The sequence below is a fragment of the Hemicordylus capensis genome, chromosome 4, assembly GCF_027244095.1.
Source record: "Hemicordylus capensis ecotype Gifberg chromosome 4, rHemCap1.1.pri, whole genome shotgun sequence".
NCBI lineage: Eukaryota > Metazoa > Chordata > Lepidosauria > Squamata > Cordylidae > Hemicordylus > Hemicordylus capensis.
Genome location: NC_069660.1, coordinates 79,329,834 through 79,353,530, shown reverse-complemented (window position 1 = coordinate 79,353,530; position 23,697 = coordinate 79,329,834). Strand labels below are relative to the sequence as shown.

At 45.6% G+C, this 23,697-nt stretch overlaps 1 protein-coding gene across 8 annotated transcripts in view; it reads right to left on the bottom strand.

Annotated features, from left to right (window-relative positions):
* The window catches only part of CPNE5 (copine 5), a 213,656-nt gene that overhangs the window by 8,594 nt on the left and 181,365 nt on the right, over nucleotides 1-23,697 (bottom strand). For 6 of the 8 annotated variants that reach the window (XM_053246507.1, XM_053246510.1, XM_053246508.1 and 3 more), the window contains 5 exons: nucleotides 8,740-8,786; nucleotides 7,273-7,454; nucleotides 6,554-6,681; nucleotides 3,992-4,094; nucleotides 463-520 (listed from right to left, as the gene is read on the bottom strand). In XM_053246507.1, coding sequence (XP_053102482.1) covers nucleotides 463-520; nucleotides 3,992-4,094; nucleotides 6,554-6,681; nucleotides 7,273-7,454; nucleotides 8,740-8,786 — 518 coding nt within the window. The remainder of the gene's footprint in view (nucleotides 1-462; nucleotides 521-3,991; nucleotides 4,095-6,553; nucleotides 6,682-7,272; nucleotides 7,455-8,739; nucleotides 8,787-23,697) is intronic. The other 2 variants (XM_053246512.1, XM_053246513.1) reach the window with 2 other exon arrangements.

The following is a 23,697-nucleotide window of genomic DNA, read 5'->3' as shown; positions in this document are numbered from 1 at the left end:
TGGTGGTTCCGCCCCTGGTGTCAGCTGCTGCCCTACGGATCCTCCCAGTGTCATGGTCTTCACTAGAAATAACACTGGACTCTTCCTGATTTCTGGCCACACACTGTACAGGGAGAGTGTTGTGTGACATCATGAGGTAATTCGGCCATCCCTGTGTGTTCAATGTTGCCCTTTGTGTGCATAATGTGGTGGAATTTTGATTGCACAATGTTGTGATTGGTGACTGATGGCAAGGTTGCTGGGAGAGCTTCTGTCTATGCTGCTGTGCTAGTGCTTGTTTATGGGCATTGTGTGGCTCACTTTGTTGCTGGTTTCAACTACTTTACACTGGCATTAGCCTTGGCATAGCAGCTACCAATGTAAGAGGAGCATAAGACTGGCATTTCAGTTAAAGCATATGGAAGTTATTATATTTCATTGCTGGAGGTAAACAAATCCATTTAGCACAAACTAGGTTCTTACCATCAAATTCAGCCTGTCCAACTCCCACAATTATTATGGACATTGGCAGCTTGGCAGCCTTAGAGGCAGCAGGAAGAAAGGGAGAATGAGGGGTTGATGGAAAATGAGATGGGAGAAAAGGAAGAGAGAGCATGAATTGAAGATAGAAAACTGAAAGATGATGTGCCAGAAATCAGATCATTGTACAGGATTAGCGTGGCCTAGTTAGTACTGCGGAGTGTAAGTGTCTAGAGTAAAGAAAACAGAGGAGTAAATGGGATCAAAGCAGCTGTTTCTTAACTTGGCACAAGAAAATTCAGATATCCAGAATCAAAGGCAGTCCTAATCATAAACTTAAATGATTTAGACCTTTTCTAAGCCCTATTCACAGTGCACAGTGTATTCAATGCACATACAATCTGTGTTCAGTGTATGCACATACAGGTTGGTACACACATACAGTTATTCACACATTCTGTTTAACACCCATAGAGCAGTACCCTTCCTATCTGTACCCTGTACTTTGAAGGGGCCTCTACCCAGGTTCACTTTTTAAATGATCACATGAACAGTCATTCATACACAAAGACACCTGTCCAACACAGTGCCTGATTAGGGCTTTTGAAACACATTTGTTTTACAGTAGTTCATCTATGTAATAATTGGTATCACTTTGAATGCCCAATTATGTATTCACTTAATGAATGGGGGGGGGGCAGGCGGTCCAGGTACCAGTGAGTGCACACTGGTGGTGGCAATACAACTTTTGGCCAGACCAACATATTGAAAGTGTTGGTCTGGCCAAGAGCTGTTTGGGCTACTCATGAGATCAATTCTTGTGGTAACTACACAGTGCAAAATCTGGACTCTTGAGTCTTTCTTTCCATAATCCATATGCTATACTAATAACGAGGAGAGGCTTGTGATTATAAATACTTCGCATTGCTACTTCCAGAGGGGTAGCAAAAACAACAGAGTCTTGTGGACATAACAAATAGATTGCATCATAAACTTTTGTGGAATGTAATTCACCAAAGTACGTCATTATAAATGTGTCAGTTTTAAAGGTGCTACAAGACTACCTGTCATTTTTGTATTACTAAGTTCAGAAGTGGCTATGATGGCTGGACATACTGCGCAAGGCTCTGTCAGGCTAGCAGAAGAGATGTTGCACAGTTACGCAAGAGCACTTTTGCACAAGACCTCACAATTGCATAAATGCAGTTGTGCTATAAAGGGCCGTTGGTTCCACTGGCTCTCTATCACACAACTGCATATGCACAATTGTGTGGTCTTGCACAAGAGAGCTTGTGTGTAACAGTGCAAGTGCTCTGATCCTAGACTGACAGAGCCTTGCACAGTATGTCAGCCACTGTATTGTCAGCCTAGTCTTGTACTTTTTGTTGGTATATTTAATGATTACCACACTTTCTGCTTGCAAATTTTGTAATTTTTTTAAAAGCACAAATTACTCTACCTCTTGTTTATACAGCCAACTAAATGTTTTGAGCACAGCGCCAGGGGAGAAGGAGATGTGGAGGGTGGGTTTAGTTCACACTCTCCATAATGATAAGCAAATACAGTCATGGGTTATTGCCAGAATTAGTCTGCCATCAGAATTCACTTAGTATGGAACTGCTCCTAGCTACCATAAAGAAATGAAGCACAGTCTCCCCATCCCCCCTTTGTTTTCTGTTTTATTAGGCCAAGCCCTTCTGTTTGCATATAGATAAACCTTCTTGCACCTTCTCCGTGACCCTACTGCCCTTTTACTTGCTAATGGATCTTGCCATTGTGTAATTCATTACAAGGGCAGAGAATTCATAGAGACACCTTGTGCTTTCCACTCTGCCTGCCTAAAGCCTCCAGGAATCTTGCTTCTACTTAACACACTCTCTCTTTGCCTTATTATCAAATTATCTAGCTCCCTTCCCTTTCCCTCCAGCAATCACTGATTGCTTTTGCTGTTAAACACAGAAGCAGTAATCACCAGAGCTCTTTGCCTGTGCAGATCTCTGGCTAGGCTGCAACAAGGGATCGCTTATTAATGAGCAGCACTCATCACCACTGGAACCCACAGCACTGCACATAGGAATGCCAGAGTGGCTGCAAACACTGAAAGAAGGAAAAAATTGCTGAGGAGGCTATTGAACACCCAAAGCAAATTATGATGTAACTAGGAAACTTTTTACATAGTTTTGCTCAGGGCTGTACAACCTCAGCCCTCTTGCAGATGGTAGACTACAACTCTCATAATCCCTGACTATTGGCCACTGTGGCTGGAGGCGATGGGAACTGTAGTCCAAAAACAGCAAGAGGGCTGAAGTTGTTTAGCCCTGGTCTAGCTGGTCATCAAGTTGGCCTGTTAGATTTCAATTCAAAGTCCACATGACCCAAGTTGCCTCAGGCAAGTAATTTTTGCTCATCCTCAAAGTAATTTTTGCTCACCCTCAAATAAGGCTCCAGGTAAGAGGTAACTCTGCACAGCAGTTAGAAAAGCAAGTCAGGAGAACCTCAGTTCAACTCTTACCTCGCCCACCTACTCACTGAATGACAAGACTTGCTGCTTTCATTCAGCTTTGGTTCTCCCATCTGTAATATGGAGATAATACTGACCTCCCTATAGGGATGTTGCAAAAAATTATTAAGATAACCCTGTGGAGCACTTTAAACACCTTGAATGCTAAATAGAAGTGATATTACACTAATACAAACAACATGGAGGCAAAAACTGGGAAAAAGGCGGGAAACTAAACCAGTGCAGCAACACCCTTCAGGTTTCCTAAGGTGAGATAAATACAGAATTCCTGTGTTCTGGGCTAGTGAATGGCTTGATATTTTTGAAGCGGTGTAAATAAATCTGGGTTGTGGCTACAAGACTATGAGCCGGGTCTCACGATCAGTGAGACCCGGTTTGCGAAGTTGAGCAGGGAGAGCAGGCTAAGCCCGCTATCCCCACACATGAGCAAGCAGGAGCCCTGGCCAGCCAGATCGGCTGCCCACATGATTGCCGGCTCCGTGATGGAGTCGGCGGGGGCTGGGGGGCTCCGTGGCCCTCGGAAGCTCCAGTATGCCCTGTGCGAGCGGCTTTTTTCGCCTCCCCTCCGGGGGGGTCTCCTCGTGAGTAGGCATGCCACAAAGCCGCACCTACTTACGATCTTGAGCACTCACCTACTTACGATCTAGCACTCGCTCCGCAAACCTGGTTTTAGGGGAGAGGTACTTGAGCAGGTTACCCGCTCTAGAACCACCAGGCTCGCAGCCAAGCCTGGTAGTTCTCACGGTTATAGAAAATTGGGCTAGCGGAGGGCCGCTAGCCTGATTTTCTGCAATCGTGAGAATAGCCTCTCCATCTCTTCCTATGGCTAGAAGCAATTCTCAGGTCTCTTAGCTTCCCAACATCTTATACTGCCTACCTGAAGATGAAGTCTTTCTCCCTGCAGGTGGAGGCACAGTCACCTGTCATATTTTCCTACTTGCTGTCCAGATCAGAACTCACCATGCAATGACAACACTGGCATAACAAGGGAACAGAACATGTGCTACTCACATTGACAATAGCTTCTTTTGTCTGGGCCATGTCCGATATCACACCATCAGTGATGATGAGCAAAATGAAATACTGAGAACCATCCTGGACAGCTGCAGCATACCTGAGTGGGGAGATCATGTGAACAGAGATAGTGTGTCAGGGTGGTCTGAATTCTGCACTGAAAATCCTATATTCTGCTGCAGTTAAGGGGCAGTTTAATGCAATACAGTGAGTGACTGAGTTATAATTATGCCTGCATGTTCTTTAGCAGGAGCCAGAGAGGAATTTGTTCCTCTGGCAACTGGTCAGAACACCTTGTCCAATTATTCAACTGTGCAAGGAAAAAAACAACACACCACCTCATCTTTGATATTAAAAAAACACCTGCTATGATTGTCACCAGGAGGAGGGAATGACTCAGAATATCCTGTCCCTGGTACAAGTTGATGACCAAGCTGCGGCCTCTGCCAGAGGAGGGATCTGGGTTCTGGGAAGAGTCCTGGAAGGAATACAGATCTTGAGTAGGGATGTGCACAAACTGCAGTTCAAGCACCTGTTTGGTGCCGCGGGGAGAGGAGCAGGGAGTGGAAGTAAGAAAGAGGAAATCAGGTCCTTACCTGATCTCTGCTGCCCCATGCAGCTTCCTGCTGAAGCGGTGCTCGGCCCAAGTACCCCCATGTGGCGCCAGCATGCACATGGCATCTGCACATACATGGGCACCATTTGCATGGTTGGCAACACCATGATGACCATGCCAATGGTGCCCATGCATGCGTGGATGCCATGTCCATGCTGGCACCATGCAGGGATACTTGGGCCGAGCGCCACTCCAGCTGGAAGCTGCATAGGGTGGAGGAAATCAGGTAAGGACTTGCTCTCTTCATTCTTAAAGCTCCCGCTCCCTGATCCTTGCCCTGCGGTGCAAACCGGTTTGCACCCTGTCTGAACTGGTTTGGCACCAAACCAGTGCTCGGACCATGGTTCATGCATGCCGCTACCCAGGAGAAGCACCAGGCAGACAACGGGGTCAGGACCTTGGATAGCTCCAAGCAGAAGAAAGAAGCTGGGTAGTATAACAGAATAGATCAGATGTTACTCCAGCTCTACTCTGGAGCCAAATGTAAGTTTTTATACTTGCTAACCTGGTAGACTGCTTTGGCCCCACCCCTTCTCTGGTGAAGGTTCTGTAGCATAAAGGAGCCTTGCTCCATTTTGGCAGCGCTGACTCCAGTGACACAGGAGTGTGTGTTTCTACTCCTTCTACTTCTGCTACTACAGTTGGCAGATGTTCAAGGGACTCCTTCAAGTTTGAGGTTGAAGTTAGGGCTGTAAGTCTGAGTTGTAGCATAGATGCCGAACAGGATCTGCCTGGTTCCCTGGTGCAGGCTGTTCCATCAGACCAGGGCTATGGGGTCTTTCTACCCTATTCCATCCTCAGAGCTATCCACTGTGCCCAGAGCAGGATCAGTTGGGGAGTAAAGAGAAGGGTCCGTGGCAGATGTAATTCATGCAGTTTTGATGGCGATCTACATCCAATATATCATAGGAAGATGCCTTATACAGAGTTAGACCATTGGTCCATCTAGTTCAGTACTGTCTACACCAATTGGCAGTGGCTCTCCATCATACTCCTTACAGACAGGAGTATTTAGGGCTGGCATACTCTTTACAGGCAGGATGATTTGCAAGCCCGATCTGGAAATGCCAGGAATTGAACTTTCTGCATGCAAAGCAGATACTCTACCACTAAGCTATGTCCCCATTCCCATTAGCAGCACAAGACATTTTATACTTTGGGGTTGATGAAAGATCAAAATGTTCCTGGAACTTCTAGACTAGGACTGGATGCAAACCTGATCTTGATACAGCCATGGTTAGGGATCAAATCACATGACCATGTGAATATCTGTCCCTTTAAATCTTGACTTAGTTTGGGCCTTACCTCCTGTTTTCTTATTATAATCTGAGAAAAATAAAAAAGTCATATGGTTGGCTGTTTTCTTTCCATCTCCCTGCTGTTTGTCTGTGGAGTTACATATACAACAGTCTATTTTGGGTGGGTTGGAGAAAAGATAAAATAACTTTTTATTTGGATGTGCATGTACTGGATATCTTATGGTGCTTGGACAATCCTTGAGATGACAAAAGGGACATATGTGGAAAATGGGTTGACTATGAAGATTTTTTATTAGAAGGAGGAGAAGGGCTTCTTATCCCTTGTACCTAAGATACCTGAGAATTTTTCTCTTGTACCATTTCCCCACTGAAAACCGCCAGCCTCAAGCTGCTTTTACCCCAACTGGAGAAAAAATATGGGAACTCATTGACCTGTAGACAAGGTTAATGAGGGGGAACTCCAATTTGCATTTGGTTGTGAGGGTGTCGAAACATTCACCCCACTGCATGGTGGACATTAAAATGATCAGAACTCTATGCAGTTACTCACAATGAGTTTGTAAAAAATGGAAGGGGTCATTTAAATCTACCCACAGTTATCAGAAGTTGCTCCTCAGCACCCACAACTCACTGTCAACTTGTCTGTTGTGCTTTTTGAGGGTAACTCGTACTGTTGGGACATACCTAGCCACATGGTTAACCACCGGCGCAAAGTTTGTTGGGCCATAGAGCTGGACGGTCTTGAGGCTCTCGTGATAGGCTTCAAGGATCCCCTCTATTCCACTACAGTGAGGATTGTCAGAGTTGCCATTCTGCAGCAGAGAATGGGAGGCATGGTTAGAATATACAGTACGTCCTTACACTTTGCATTTCTCACCCCTTGCTCAACATCCCACTTGGCTGATAACTTGCAGCTAGCACACATCAGCATTCCAGCAAAGGAAGCTATCTAAAGGTTGTGATGAAGGACTCCCCAGGCACAGCTTAACTACATGTAATGGGAGCTGCCTCCTTGCGGATTCAAAGGGGTAGCTGCACCAGCTGAAGAGAATATCCTTTTCTTGGATTTCAGGCTTGTGCCAATGTTACAGGTGTGGAATCTAAACCACAGAGAAAGAGCCTCTGCACTAGCCTAACCCCAAGACTTCCAGTTGTTCTTCTTAGAGTGAGCTCTGCAAGCCTGGAAGGACTGAGTCATGGCCCAGGAAAGCAAAGCTCAAATGATTCTGCTTCAGCTGAGCAGAGCCTCTGCTGGGCAAGCATGTTGCATTTTGCTTCATCAGGAAAAGGGATTAGAGAGCCCTGGGAGACTGGAGTGGTTTGTCTGGCACTAGATCCACTTTGGAAACAAAGTATAACTCAGAAGCTGTGTCTGAGTGTTAGCATGATTCAAGTGTCAGTACCAAGGGGAACTCGTGAGACACGCGCCCATCAGGTGGAATTTTGGCTCCAAACCCAAGTGCTGGGAACATTTTGTCACTGTCATAGTCCTGGATGATCTCGCCAACGGCCTTCAGTGCCATAGCATAAGCATTGAGCTGGTATGGATTCATGTAGTGAAGGGAAGTAGACTGAGAAGGATTGCCTGCCAAGTGGGAGAGAGAGAGAACAGCAGTGGATTCACTGTTTGGTAGGCATCTGGAGCGAGAATAAATGCAAGAGTAGCATATATACAGAAAGCACAAGGCAAATTTATTAATGTAATCAATTTTAATACTACACACACACAATATACATAAACGCCAATCATTAAAAAAAACTATTCTTAAAAAGGCCCTTGAAAATTCAGAACTCATATAATAAAAAATTACACCATCTACCAAGTAAATACAAAAGGCTGCAAGCCATTAGACACTGGAAGCCTGATTAAACATAAGAGTTTATAAAGCCTGTTGAAATGTGATGGAGAGAGTGAGCCCAGTGGACCCGACAAGGAAGGAAGGGGGTGTGGGGGGTGGCATTCTATACTTTCTGGTCTGGTCAGGAATGGTGGGATGCCCTGTGTCTTGTCCCCACCAAATGACAGCATGTAGACCTGGGGCTCTGAAGCGAATCTTAGGGCATAGGCAGGCTTGTGAAATCCAGCTGCAGGGGAGTAACAGCACTCCTGCCTGTGGCTTCTAGTGGCATCTGGTGGGCCACTGTGCGAAACAGGATGCTGGACTAGATGGGCCTTGGGCCTGATCCAGCAGGTCTGTTCTTATGTTGACCCATGCAATATACTGTTTGTACTCATATACATTCTCTTAAGTCATGGGTCCCCAACCTGTGATACTTCAGATGTTGCTGAACTACAACTCTCATCACTGCAGGATGTGATTTTCAGCAGACATTCATTCACAATGTAATGTGGCTGGAGATGATGGGTGTTGGAGTCCAGCAATATCTGGAGTACTATAAGTTGGGAACCCCTGTATTACATCATGCCCAGTTCTTGTTAGCTTTAATTCTTTTCTTGAATCTACTTAGCAAGATGGGCTGTTCAGTGATTTTTGGTGTGTGTGGAGTATAGGTGAGTATGTTAGCCCATTCACCAGATAATCAGGTTGCTTTGTTTTGACAAAGCAAAGCCAGCCCCAAGCAATTGCTGACTCACTGGAATGAGCACATATCTTTTATATCTGAACTGTACACAAAGTTAAAACAAGGCATTTATCTTGCTCATGTGTTATAGTTTTGGTATTTGCATTGTGTAAAATGGCAGGGACAGCACTTTTGTTCTTCACATGTCTGCCCATTTCAAGAGGGAATAGCTTCAATAAAAATCTAATTTCAATTTGTATTATTTAAACCCTGGAAAATTGTCTAAGCAAACAAAAGTTTAACGTGGGCTCTGCAAACCTGTGCCATTAAAAAAAAAAAAAACTTACCATTGGATGCTGTGAAGTCAATGGCCACTGTAAAATTGATCTGTGTCCTGGAGAAAGGTCACATCATCATTATTATCCAGACTAGTAAATCTATAAACATTTTGACTGAGAAAAACGATACCTCTAAAGTAGTATCTGGGACCCCACTTCCCCATCTCTACAGCCACTTTTCTTTCCACTTCCATCTCCACTCCAAGAACCATGTGTTTTTGAAGTCACTGAGACAGGATTCAAATTAAGAACCTCTTTCCTTAAAGAGGGTTGAAAAAAGAGGCAAAAACTCAAGTTTCTGCTGTCATATATCTTTGCACTGAACTACTACTATTGCTGCCGCCGCATGTTTATATTTATATTCCTCTTCTTAACACACAGCTGGCTGCAGCAACTGGAAGGTGATCCTATTGCATGCAGCCAATACTCCTTGGAAAACCGAGGCAGCCCTGCTATATCCCCACTCATGTGGTGCTATCAGGTATATCAAAGTCTGGATCTGAATCAGAGAGTTACATTACTATCCACATTAGCAATGGTTCCTCAGGCTTTTAAACAATGGGCTAGCTCAGATGTAATGCAGAACCTTGGTTTAAGCCTGGTCCTGTGTGATGTCTCCAGGACTCAGGAGCACATGGTCCCCCCCACCATGTGAACATCTACTTCCAATTTAGATTAAAATAAACCAAAAATGGTCATGATGTCCAAGCTGACCAATCTTGGTTTATTCTATACTACTTACTTGAAATAAACCAAGATCTGTGACTCAGTTTGAACCATGGGTCTAGATCTCTGTTTATTTTAATGAAGTCGCTTAGAATAAATTGAGACTGGTTGGTTTGGATGATCCAAATAAACCAATCGATCTTGGTTTATTTTAACCTAAATTGGAATTATGCGGCATGGGAAGTATGCATGTGGCCTACTCATGAGGGCATGGGAAGTAGGAGCACACTCTTGAGCCTCAGAAACATCACATGGGACCAGGCTTTCTCATGCCTGATGAAGAGCTTCCAGGATTTGGCCAAGTTGGTCTCATTACTCTTCCAGAAAAGCACTAAAAACATTAGTCATTTTAGTTGCAGTTTCAATAGTTGAGAGGGGGCCTCAGCCACTGCAGATAACCAGCCAGTAAGAGGGACACTCTCTTATCCAGGATGCCATGGAACCACAGAGGCTCTGCACCTGAAGCATTTCAGATTCCACAAACGAAATGAAAACATGGAGAGCAGTCTGCCATTTGAATGGTCCTGTGCTTTCTCACTGTCCGAACATGAAGCTGCACATGGCAGGCCCACATGTCTTTCACACAGGTTACCACCAGACAGCAGTCAAGTGCTGGGATGAGGCTGAAATTCAATGGTACATGCTTTGTATGCCGATGGCCCCAGGTTCAATGTCTGGCATCTCCAGGCAGAGCTGTGAAAGACCTCCTAGTCAGTGCAGTTGATCTTGAGCTAGATGGGCCAATGGTCTGACTCAGCAATAATAGTTTCATATGGGCGGGGTGGTAATTTCCAGCAGACATTCTAGCCTTTTTCGCATATTATGCTCAATCACATACAGTCTGTGTACAGACATTCAAATGTTGTGTCCAATGCATATACAGTGCAGTATACAATAGCACACTTCTTAAATAAACAGGACTTCAGTGTGGTGGTGTTCTGAACACTTCCTCTTCTTGTTTCTTTTCTCCCTACAACCCCTCTTCCCACCCCCTTTTCTCTCCGTCTCCTCTGAGACTGGAAATGAATCCAACTGTGTGGGGTGGGAGGGAGTGATTTTGGAAGGGATTGCCAGGAGGAAAGCAACAGGTGGAGCATGAGTTCAGCATCCCACTGCCTTCAACAATTGCCACCTTACTGCCATTTTGGAACAACCCATGTTCTGAAGGTGTGGGCCTGCTACTCATGTATAGTTCCACCCTTAGATGATCAGCCAACTAGACATAATGCAGCACCATGATAATAAGTATTTTCTGTTTCAAGACATACATAGGAACATAGGAAGCTGCCATATACTGAGTCAGACCATAGGTCCATCTAGCTCAGTATTGTCTACACAGACTGGCAGTGGCTTCTCCAAGGTTGCCGGAAGGAATCTCTCTCAGTCCTATTTTAAAGATGCCAGGGAGGGAACTTGGAACCTAGATGCTCTCCCCAGAGCGGCTCCATCCCCTAAGGGGAATATCTTACAGTGCTCACACATCTAGTCTCCCATTCATATGCAACCAGGGTGGACCCTGCTTTGCTAAGGAGACAAGTAATGATTGCTACCACAAGACCAGCTCTCCTCTTCCATACTTTGCTTATGGCATCTGGGCTCTGATGGAACTGATCAAGGTTAACTGAAACAAAATAATCAAATTCCTTGCTTTAAAATCCTCTGTTGCAGTCACTGGGACCTTGACTAGAGCAAGGAAAGGACTCTTGACTTAGATATCAAGGAGGATAGGGTGTATATAATCCATAACTAAAATGCAGTTCAGACGTACTCCTTTTCATTGTAGTAGACTGAAGGGCTCCCTCTTAACTTTCTCATGTATAGTGCAATGGTACTCAACCTATCTGAAAACCCAAATGCACACACACTTTACTGTCCTCATTTAAACATCAAAATGTTGAGTAACGTTGAGTAAACAAAACCCTCCTGTACACTGTACCCTCTAAGAGGGATTCCCAGATGTTGTTGACTACAGCTCCCAGAATCCCCAGCTACAGTGGCTTTTGCTTGGGGATTACAGGAGTTGTCATCAACAACATCTGGGAATCCCTCTTAGAGGGAACATTGCTCTTGTCTCAGTAGCCCCTTCGGCCTTGGAACCTAAGTCTATGTTTGTTTACTTAGACATGACTCTAGTAGAGCTTACTCCTAAGTAAGTGGACAAGACTCAGACTACGAAGCTATTCCCATGATCACTGGAAAGTGGGCTTAGCCCACTTTTCAGTAGTTGTGGGAACACCGGGCTTGCAGGTGAGCCTGGTGCTCCCAAGGCAGCTAGCCTGCTTGAACCACCCTCCCCTTAAATGAGGTTAACGGAGCGAGCACTCCATTAACCTCATTTCATTGCTTGAGTGTTGCCATGGTGCACGGCGACACATGAGTAGACCTCCAGCCAGGAGGCTTGGGAGTCTCTCCAGGATGCTCCGCGTGCTTGCGCGGGGCATCCTGGAACTTCCAGGGGCCACATGGTCCCCAATCCCCATAGCCCCTGCTGGCTCCATCACAGGAGAGGGGAGGAGTGATTTTTTATTATCTCCCTTCTCTCTGCAGCCACCTGAAAACAGGGCCCTGATGTTTGGGGGCCCTGGCACATATTTTGGGGAGGGGAAAGTGGCTTCAGAGGGAAGTGGAAGCATTTCCTGTATACAACTCAGCCTGGGCTTCATTGTCAGCCACTGTGAAGAGGATTACCAATTTAGGATTCCACTGCTGTTGGAACAGGGAGTTGGATGAGAAGATTTCCAAGGTCCCTTCCATCACTAGAACTGGAAAATTTTTAAATCTTACATCTAAATTTTAAATATTTTTAAAAATCTTCTAGTCCAACTCCCTATTTTAATATTTTTTGAAGAATCAACGAAAAGCAATAATAAATGTAAGATGTCTTTGCTAAGTGGAAGCAAGCTTCAAGCTAACAGCACAATGCATCAGTAATGTGTTATTTTTCCTTGGTCCCTGAATGACTGGTATGAAGCAAGCCAAGTCTCATTTCTGGGTCTCATCCTACTGGATGAGAAATGGTAGTTTAGAGGACAGCTAACATTAGTGCTGATAAAAGGGATGAGTGAAAAAGTTGCCTGCAGACATTTCCCTGGCAGCCTTCTCAGATGAGATTCCTCGCCTGTCATCTCCTACCCTCAATCAATATCAATTGCTCCCATGACAGACCCTTCCTTCAGATGTTATGCAAGGATCCTAATGAAAGAACGTGGCTGTCAATGGAAGATAACATTTTAACTGCTGGTTTGATAGGAGGAGACAAGGCCAGTGGGAACAGATATTTTGTTATGCTACTTGGAGATACGCCAAGATAACAGTACAGGGTGGGGAAGTCTGCAAGCAGATCTTGAAGACAAGGGTCTTTAAGTCAAGGGTCAGACCAGAGGAGGCAGAAAACTTTTGATTTCTCTCCTAAAGAAGACACCAAGCAATGAAATAAATAAATAAACCAACAAGAAAACAAGGAGGGGAAGAAGACAAGCTAAGTTAGGGTTAGTCTTTTCTAGGTTTTTATTTCTGGCTGCCATGAAGTTTGCCTTTTTGGCAGAGCAGTGTGGTTGGGTGGAGCATTAGCTCCCGGTTAGTCCCACAGCTTGTGAGACAGCCACATACCTGAGGTGCCTCAGTTTCAAGCAGCTCCTGAAGACAAGGGTCAAACCAGAGGAAATTTGTGAATAGGGATTTGCAAACAGATATCAAAGTAGTTTGGCGTCAAGTTTAGCGGGGAAGTGTGTGTGGAGGCACAGAAGCAGTCCCCGTTTATCACAAAAGAGACACTCAACACAAGTAGAAGGTGAGTCCTACCCCATTTTTGTAATTTTCTTGGAAGACAGAGCTTAGATCCTTTACTTAACTGACAACTGCAGCTAGCTTTCAAATAAACAAGCTCTATATATTCTAAATAGCCAATAAAACCAGTTATGAAGCCAGCAGGGGAGGGAGTGCTTCCCAGTGTATTGCACAGAGTGTTGCGGGTATGACTATCTGAAGGGTACAACTTCTGAAGGGTAGACGTGGGTGTGCACTTGGTGCAAAGAGCTCCTGGCTCTCAGGGAACAGGTTCGTTCCCTTGAAGCCAAGGTGGATGACCTGGAGAAACTCAGAGAGGTATGTGGGTGAAACCCTTAGGGATGTGATAGAGGCATCCCATTTCTAGGCTGAAAAATCCTCTGTTGTCATGGAGAATGAAGGTCTCAGGGAAGGAGGACATCAGTCTGAGGAATAGGGGAATGCTCCCTTAGAAGGGACCCCTTCCTTGGGTAAAAATGGGGTAGGACTCACCTTCTCCTTGTGATGCACCCATATCCTCTCACACAGAGGGGTGGGGTGGGGGCCTCCTAGTAGTGGGTGCTTTGATTGTTAGGGGCACAGAGAGATGGGTTTGTGACCCGCATGTAGACCACATGGTCACTTGCCCACCTGGTGAGAAGGTTACGGATGTGATGTGGCATCTAGATAGGCTGTTAAGAAGTGCTAGGGAGGAGTCAGCTGCTGTGATGCATGGCAGCACCAACGATGTTGGGAAATGCAGCCAGGAGGTCCTGGAAGCCAAATTTAGGCTGCTAAGTAGCATATTGAAGTCCAGGACCCCCAGGGTAGCATTCTCTGAAGTGCTACCTGTTCCACATGCAGGGCCAGTGAGACAGGCAGAGCTTAGGGGGAGGAGCAGAGGGAGGCCAGCGGCACCCAGGTTCTGCCACGGCCCCCCAGCCCTACCCCCTGCATCTGACATCAAACACAGGGAACATTTAGCCACAAACCCCACATCTGCTGTCAGATGCGAGGGCATGGTTTACCTCCCAAATGGGGCCATGTGGCCCCGTTTGGGAGTTAAAGCAGCCAGCGTTGCATTTGCAGTGCAGCCGGAGCAACTCTCCCTGCCTTTTAAAGGCCTGTGTGGCCCCATTCGGGTGGTAAATCATGCCCCCTGCATCTGATGTCAGATGCGGGGGGCGTGTCTGGGGTGCGAGGTATGGCCTCTGAGGGGCAGAGGCCCGTGTTCTTTGAACCTGTCTGCTCAATAGTGGCTCCACCCCTGCTTAGGGCTCTCAATGTGTGGATGAGATGGTGGTGCCGGGAGGAGAGGTTTAGATTTGTTAGGCACTGGGATACATTTTGGGGCTAGCAAGGCCTGTACAAAAGGGATGGGCTCCAATCAAGATGGAACCAGTCTGCTGGCGGTTAAAATTTAAAAAAGGTTGCAGAGCAGTTTTTAAAATGATGCCTGGGGGATTGCTGACAAGAACTAGGTGGTATCTGGTTTGGCAAGCAAAATCACCAAAGGTGCGAGGATGCAAATGTTTTAGATAAAGTAGAAGGGGATAAAGTAAAATCAGGAGTACAGCAGATGGAAACACATGACAGCTGGTCAAAAAGGTCAAGTGAGGGAGTAACTCTCCTAATGCCAGGTAAGAGACTCGGCATATAGGTTTGTATATACCAATGCCAGAAGCCTCCAAGCCAAGATGGGTGAGCTGGAGTGTATGGTTGCTAATTTAAATATAGATATAGTGGGCATAACAGGAAACCTGGTGGAAAGGTGAGAACCAGTGGGACACTACTATTCCTGGATACAAACTCTACAGAAAGGAGGACAGGAACGGGTGGATTGGGGGTGGAGTAGCAGAAAGGGATAAAGAAGGGATAGAAACCAACAAACTAGAAAACCTAGGAGGACCAGAGTCCTCCACAGAATTATTATGGGTGACAATATGAGGACTGAAAGGAAATGTGTTACAAGGGACATGCTATTGCCTGCTGGACCAAAACACTAACAGTGACCTGGAGTTGGAGAAGAAAATCAGAGAGGCATCAAAGAGGGACAGAGTTGTAATAATGGGTGACTTCAATCCAGAATTTTCACTTGAGGTACAAATGACCAGGCTCAAACTATCATATTTTGGACACATTATGTGAAGACTCAACTCCTTTGAGAAGTCTATAATGCTGGGAAAAGTTGAAGGAAAGAGAAGAAGAGGACGACCAGCAGCAAGGTGGATGGACTCGATTACAACAGCAATGAATGCACCACTGAGAGACATTAAAGGCCAAGTTGAAGACAGATCATCCTGGAGAGAATCTATCTATGTGGTCGCTAAGAATCAACACCGACTTGACAGCACCTAATCAATCAATTACCCACACACAGACTGGGCAAATTCACATTTGGATATTTGCAGAGAGGCCAAATTTCTAGACATGTTAAATGACTGTGCCTCAGAACAGTCGGTCACTGAACCAACCAGAGAGACGGCAACCTTGGATTTAATCCTGAGTGGTGCCCAGGACCTGGTGTGAGATGTCAGACTTGTAGAAACATTGGGGAATAGTGACCATAGTGTGGTCCAATTCAGCTTATATGTGAGTGGAGCACTGCCAAGGAAATCCAACACAGATGCTTGGACTTTAGAGGAAACTTCTCAAAAATGAGGGGTTTGGTAAAAAGGAAGCTGAAAGGGAAAGTCAGGGGGGCCAAATCACTCCAGAAAGCATGGAACTTACTCAAAACCACAATAGAAGCTCAGTTGGAATGTATACCAAGAAAGAGGAAAAGTACCACTAAGTTCAGGGGGATGCCAGCATGTCAGGGAAGCTATAAAGGGGAAGACGACTTCCTTCAGAAAATGGAAGTCATGCCCAAATGAAAAGAACAGAAAATAACATAAACTCTGGCAAAGGAAATGCAAGGAGACAATAAGGGATGCAAAAGAGAATTTGAGGAGCATATATCTAGAAGTGTCAAGTGGAATAACAAAAACTTCTTTAAATATATCAGAAGCAGAAAACCTGCCAAGGAGGCAGCTGGGCCCTTAGATGACGCAGGCGTGAAAGGGATTATTAAGGATAAGGAGATTGCAGAGAAACTGAATGAGTTCTTCGCATCTGTCTTCACGGCAGAGGATACTGACCGGAACTGAGCTTCTCAGGCTTGGGCCAATTAGAGGTGATGAGAGAGGATGTTCTAAATTGTCTTGAAAATTAACAAATCACCAGGGCCGGATGACATCCACCCAAGAGTTCTGAAGGAACTCAAATGTGAAATTACCTAACTCCTAGCAAAAAGATGTAGCTTGTCCCTACATTCAGGCTCTGTACCAGAGGACTGGGAAGCAGCTAATGTAACTCTCATTTTCAAGAAGGGATCCAGCGGGGATCTGAGAAACTACAGGCCAGTTAGCTTAACTTCTGTGCTGGGTAAATTGATGGAAAGCACACTTAAGGACAAAATTGTCAAACATATAGAAGAACAGGCCTTGCTGAAAGAGAACCAGCATAGTTTCTGCAAGAGCAAGTTTTGCCTCACTGACCTTTTGGAGTTCTTTGAGAATGTCAACAGGCATGTGGATAAAGGTGATCTGGTTGACATAGCATACTTGGACTTTCAAAAAACATTTGACAAAGTTCTCCACCAAAGGCTTTTGCGTAAACTGAGCAGGATAAGGGGACAGGTTCATGTGTGGATTGGTAACTGGTTGAAGAACAGGAAATAGAGGGTAGTAATAAATGGACAGTTTTCATAATGGAGGTAGGTAGGAAATGGGGTCCCCCAGGGATCAGTAATGGGACCAGTGCTATTTAAGTTGTTCATAAATGATCTAGAAGTTGGGATAAGCAGCAAAGTGGCCAAATTTGTTGTATTGTTTTATGCCTGTTTTTATATGTTTTTATTAGGGATGTGCAAAAAAATTCGGGCACAGAACGATCTGTGCCCGAAACGAACAATTTCGGGTGATTCGGGGCCGAACCGAATCACCCCTGATGTCCCCCGATATTTTTCGGGCACGAGCCGAATCACCCGAATTTCAGGCATGAAAAAAACTTCTGAGGTGTGAATTCTCATTCTATCATAGCAAATGAGATATTTTTCAATTAAACAACTCTCATGACCCCACTTTCACTTGTTCACACTTTCCTTTACTATGAATAATATGAGGAAGTAATCAATTTAGCACACTTCACCTTATGAAGACAAACCTCATACAAATAAATTCATCAAAATTCACTCCTCTGCCCAATCACTCTTAAATTGGGGATGGGTGGTAGCTTCCACCCATTAGGCACTATCTACCAGCCCACCCCACTCCTTTGGGGCAGATCCACTTTCTGCCCCCAATCTGCCCCAAAGACACCCAAACTTCAAAAATTCTCAAAAAATCAGCCCTCTGCCCAATCCCCCTGAAATTGGGGTGGTAGCCTCCACCCATTAGGCACTACCACCCCACCCCACTATTTTGGGGCAGATCCACTTTCTGCCCCCAAACTGCCCCAAAGTCACTAAAACTTCAAAAATTCTCAAAAAATCAGCCCTTTGTCCAAACCCCCTGAAATTGGGGTGGTAGCCTCCACCAATTAGGCACTACCACCCCACCCCACTAATCTGCCCCAGGCCCCACTTTCTGCCCCAATATGCCCCAATCTGCCCCAAAGACATGAAATTTTCAGAAATTTACCAAAAATCAGCCCTTTGCCCAATCCCCCTGAAATTGGGGTGGTAGCCTGCACCCATTAGGCACTACCACCCCACCCCACTCCTTTTGCCCAGATCCCATGCTATGCCCCCGAACTGCCCCAAAGTCACTAAAACTTTAAAAATTCACCAAAAATCAGGATTTTGCCCAATCCCCCTGAAATTGGGGTGGTAGACTCTACCCATTGGGCACTACCACCCCACTCCAAAATTTTGCCCCTGGGCCCGTTTTTACCCCCCCAAATCGATTCGGATTCGGATTCGGATTAAATCCAAATCCGAACCGAATCAAGGGTGATTCGGGTGACCCAGATTCGGGCACAAAACAGAACAGGGGTGATTCGGTTCAGGTCCGAGCCGAATCACCCGAAATCCCGAATTGCACACCCCTAGTTTTTATACTTTTAGCATGATGTTTTAATTGTGTTTTTATTGTATGTTTTTAACTTTTGTAAACCGCCTTGGGGCTATCTTTTAACGAAAGGCGGTATAAAAATGCAAAAATAAATAAATAAATAAATAAATAAAAATAAATTTGCAGATGACACTAAACTATTTAGGGTAGTGAAATTTTCAACAGATTGAGAGGAGCTCCCAACTAGGTGAGTGGGTGACAAAATGGCAAATGTGGTTCATGGTAAGCAAATGTAAAGTGATGCATATTGGCGCAAAAAACCCTCAACTTCACATATACACTGACTCTGAGCTGTCAGTGACAGACCAGGAGAGAGATCTTGGGGTCGTGGGGGACAGCTTGTTGAAAGTGTCAACACATCATGCGGCAGCTGTGAAAAAGGAAAATTCCATGCTAGGGATCATTAGGAAAGGGATTGAAAATAAAAATGCTAATCTTATAATGCCCTTATATAAATCTATGGTGCAACCACATTTGCAGTACTGTGTGCAGTTCTGGTCACCATATTTTAAGGAGAACATTGTAGAACTGGAAAAGGTGCAGAAGAGGGCAACCAAGATGATCAGGGCCTGGAGGACCTTCCTCATGAGGCAAGGCTACAGCATCAGGGGCTTTTTAATTTGGAGAAGAGGTGACTATGGGGAGACATGCTAGAGGTGTATAAAATTATGCATGGAGTAGAGAAAGTGGACAGAGAGAAATTTTTCTACCCCTCTCACAACACTAGAACCAGGGGTCATCCTCTGAAACTGAAGGCTGGGGATTTTAGGACAAACAAAAGGAAGTACTTTTTCACACAGTGCGTAATTAATCTATGGAATTCTCTGCCATAGAATATGGTGATGGCTGGCTACCAACCTGGATGGCTTTAAAAGGGGCTTAGACAAATTCATGAACAGGTCTATTAATGGTGACTAGTCTGGTGGCTACAGGCCACCTCCAGCTTCAGAGGCAAGATGTCTTTAAATACCAGTTGCAGGGGAGCAACAGCAAAAGAGGGGGCATGCCCTCACCTCTTGCCTGTGGGCTTCTCCGAGGCATCTGGTAGACCACTGTGTGAAACAGGATGCTGGACTGGATGGGCCTTGGGCCTGATCCAGCAGGGCTGTTTTTATGTACCCTGAAGTCCAGAGGGGAAATTAAAGCACATGCACTTCTCTGGGTGTGCAAAAATGGCCCACTCCAGGCCTCATGTGATACTTCAGTCAGTTGCTTTTGAACATGCCTAATTGATCAATGGACTCTGCAGATAATGACAGAGGTATAGAAAAGGATACAGAAGACAAAAGGAAAAATATGCTGGGCATGTTGAAAGATCCACAACAAAGCTATAGGCTGAAGAGGTAAAGGAGAGGGTGCCTCAGGAAGGTCAGCCCTATCATTCTTAGGTCGTTTCTAGACTATAAGGCTATTCATATGACAGGAGGCAGGACGGACTGTGTGTGTGTGAATGTGTGTGTGGAAAGGCTGTGCTGAACTTACCTTCCCCTCAGATGATCTCCTGCCCTCCCTGCTGCCTCCTGGCTGTGCAGCTTGGCTGTGCACACAGTGGCTCTCCTGGGAGCCATGTAACTTTCCCGCAATGCACGGCATGACAAGCAAGAAGTGAGACTGTGAAGCCAGAACTTCTGGTGAGCACAGCTGATGGCTGAAGAGGATGCTGTTAGTGAAAGTTGCATTCCAAGGAGGTGAGGAGAGGTACCCAAGGAACTGACCAGAGCCATGACCAATTGTGAACATCGCATCAGTCAGTTTTAAAACCAATGGGATGAGGGTGAGAGGGGGTGCGCGGAAGGCTCGTGTTTACTCAGGAGTCCATATTTCCTTCCAGGAGCCTTAGAAACATGGCCCGTGTGTCCACTTATTGGATAACATGGCCCATGGGTACACTTATTGGTGGAGTAGGCGAAATGTTTATTAATCCAATTAGTCTTCCTTGTCAAATATGCTACATGTTTGACATCCACTGATTCAGTCTGTGTAAGTTATCAAAGGTTTAAAAAATGTCCTCCCTAACCTAGGATACGGATTAAATCTTGTGGCTCGGATGGCCATCTTTCTTTGGGTTTTTTTTAAACTGGTGCTGCTCCTCTGCCTTTACCAGCAGAGCCAGTGAAAAGGTGGCAACCCTATTGCAGCATGTATCCTCATGGTTGGGTATATCTTATGTCAGTGTCTTGACTTTAACCCCCCCCCCACACTTCTTTGGTATCAGCTCAGAAAACAAACCACAAAGAAGACATATGTGGGCAAAACTGCTTCTTGGGATGCAGACAGAACTTCCCAGAGTCTGTGCCTTATGTTTAAATCATGGGAGCACAGGCGATGCTGACAAACGGCGCCTGAAAATATGTTTGAGTCGTTTGTCCATTTTGCAATATGAAGAAAGAGAATCAGAGCGGGTATTTTCTTGGCAGCTTGAGCATGTGTCAAAGCAATGCTAATAAAAAAGAATTCAAATAAAAGTAATGCCGAAATTCACAAAGAAAATTAATAATTGCACAGCTGGCTAATTGCTCTCAAGGAGAGAGAGAGAGAGAGAGAGAGAGAGAGAGAGAGAGAGAGAGAGAGCGAGAGAATGAATATGAATGAAAAACAACCAAGCAAGCAAGCTTGGTAGAGGAGTCCTCCTGATGGGAAGCCCAGTTTTTCCAAGAGGGAGGATAGATGGCTCAATGAAAGGAAATGAATTATTAACAAGATATTAAACTGAAGCATAATTAAACTGAGCATCTCTATCTTGTGCTGACATTTAAAGAGTTTTGGCCCATAAAATGTTATGAGAGGAAACACATTTCCTTTGTTATTTGAGAGAGTCAATAGAACTCTGGCCCTCTGGAGAATGCTCATGAGGGAATGCCGCCCGACATAACTCAAGGAACCTGCACTTGCCGAAGAATTATTCCAGCTTCATTTTGTTACTGAATAAACTGAAGAAATCTTGGTGACCTTTATATTTTGTCTTCAATTCCAAACCGTGTCCTTTTAGGATTTCCTTCTGACAGGCTAATAGCATGGACTAACCATCATTGTTAAGTGGTCTAAATGAACTGGTATTGATCTGCAGAGTTCACTGTCTCTCAGGAGCAGCAAATTTATTTCTGACAGACTCTTTTGTAGCCCGATTTATTTTATTTTATTGTTAAATTTATATACTGCTTTTCATTAAAAACAATCCCAAGGCGGTTTACAAAAGTTAAAAAACATAATAAAAATGACAGTTAAAAGTAGTAAGCTAAAAATATAAAATAAATCTGATTTAAAATATATAAAATACAAACATAAAAACTATACATGGATAAAACCACACAGAAGCAGTAATAGAACAATCATGTAAAGGCCTGGATAAAAAGCCAAGATTTAACAAGCTTTCTAAAAACTGTGATGGAGTCCGAGGAGCGAATGGCCACTGGGACCCTAGCCCAGGCCTGAGAGGTCAGTCCAGACGAATGCAGCCAGGTGTGCCACCTGAGAGCCACGGACGTGGCCATCACTTTGGCCATGCACTCCACCAAGTGTCTGGCTGAGCAGAGCTCCTGTTTCACCACCTGTATAGCCTCAAGGAGGAATGCTTTAGCTGGATCACACTTGTCCCGCAGCAGGGGATCCAAAAAGGGAGCCACCTTTCCCCACACAAAGTGGTTATAACGTGCATTATAGGCCTGATAGTTTGCCACCCTTAAGTGGAGAGCTGAGGCTGAGTAAAGCCTCCTCCCAAAGGAGTCCAGTTTTCTGCCCTCCTTGTCAGCCGCTGCCGACTGGCTGTGGCCCTGGTCTTTTGCAGAGACACTTTTACAATGATAAGGTTAGGGGTGGGATGATTCTTCAGAAAGGCCTATCATCCTGCAGTTGCACCCTATAAAAATTCTCTAAAATGCCGACTGGGTTGAGAAAGAGTCACTGGCTTTTTCCACTGACCTCGCATGACCTCCAGCAGTGCCGAGTTAAGGGGTAAAGTGGCCAGTACCTTGGCTTCCACATCAATAAAGCTAAATAAGGGATCCAATTCCCCTTTCTGCTGTGTACCAAGCCTCCAGCCTTGGTATCCAACATTGTGGGAAGCAAGCTGGACTTCCCCTATGGTTTCGACAGACTTGGCACAAGATTCTCTAGTGCTTCTCGAATCAGACTGTGAGAGCGATCCTAGCTCCCCGGAATCAGAGGCTGTTTCCCCGGGATCATTCCATCTGGACATACAATCTGCCCTTGGCATGAGCCTTGGTACCGGTACCGGCTCCGACGGTAGCACCTGAGCAGACTGTGACGCTTGTTGCTGACCCCGAGTCATGGAGGGTGAATTGTGTCGCACAGACCAATCCCAAGAGAGGTATTGCGGGGATTGAGAACGAGGCCTCCTTTCCAAGTGCGAGGGGGGCTCAGGCCAATCTTGAAGAGTTCCTGGTTTCCCATATGTGGGACCTTTCTGGTACAGAGAACCGTATCGAGGCCTAGCACAGTCCAATAGTCTAACTTGGTAACGTCCATAAGCTCCCGAATCCCGGCACCAAGTGCCATAAGAGAATGGCTCAACCTCATGCAAGGGGGAGCGGCGTTCCGGCATATGGTACTGATCTGTATGCACAGACTCACAATGGTCGCAGTCTCGATCCTGTCTATAGTCAGAGGAGCGGTCATCTGAGTCCCAATGGGAACTCTGATCCCTAGGAGGGAGATGCTCCTGGAGTTGCTGAGGGGGTGAGGTAGCCACGACGCGTCTTCTGCAGGGTTGGCCTGTGAATACGCCTCCTCCTTGGATGAGGTGAATCCAGGTTTGTCAGTCACCACCAACAGTTCTCTGTTCATGCGGGCACGATCAGGCGCCAAGGTGAAGGAGTCTCCGGCCTGCGGCAAGCTAGGCTGAACAGAAACCGACGACTTCGGTACTGGTGGGGCCAAAGCCCTTGCTGGGCAATCCTGGGACGCATTGTCAGGCTTTTTGGCCAATGGGGCCTCCGATGAAGGGACCGACACAGCCTTCTTTTTCTTCTGGATAGGAGGGAGGTGTTGACCTGCTGGCAGATCACGAGGCAACTTCGTTGTCTTCTTTTTCTTCGGCTTCGACATCGAAGGAGTCGGAGAAGGATCCTGCACAGCGGGCAGAGGATGCTGAGGCAAGTCCTCAGAATGCACCGAAGTGCTCGAAACCATTGAGGGATCGGTGATGGGAGACGCCAAAACTGGTATCGAGACCGGGTTTTCGACTTCTATGGGAGCGGATTCTGAAAGATCCGACTGTGCTGAAGAAGCCATCTTAATGGACCACTTCAACGATAGGGCTTCCGAAGAATGGAGGGGCAAGTCCCACAGGGCTGCGAGCAGGCGAGAAGCCCTATTCTTTTGAGCCTGCTTCGTAAACCTCTGG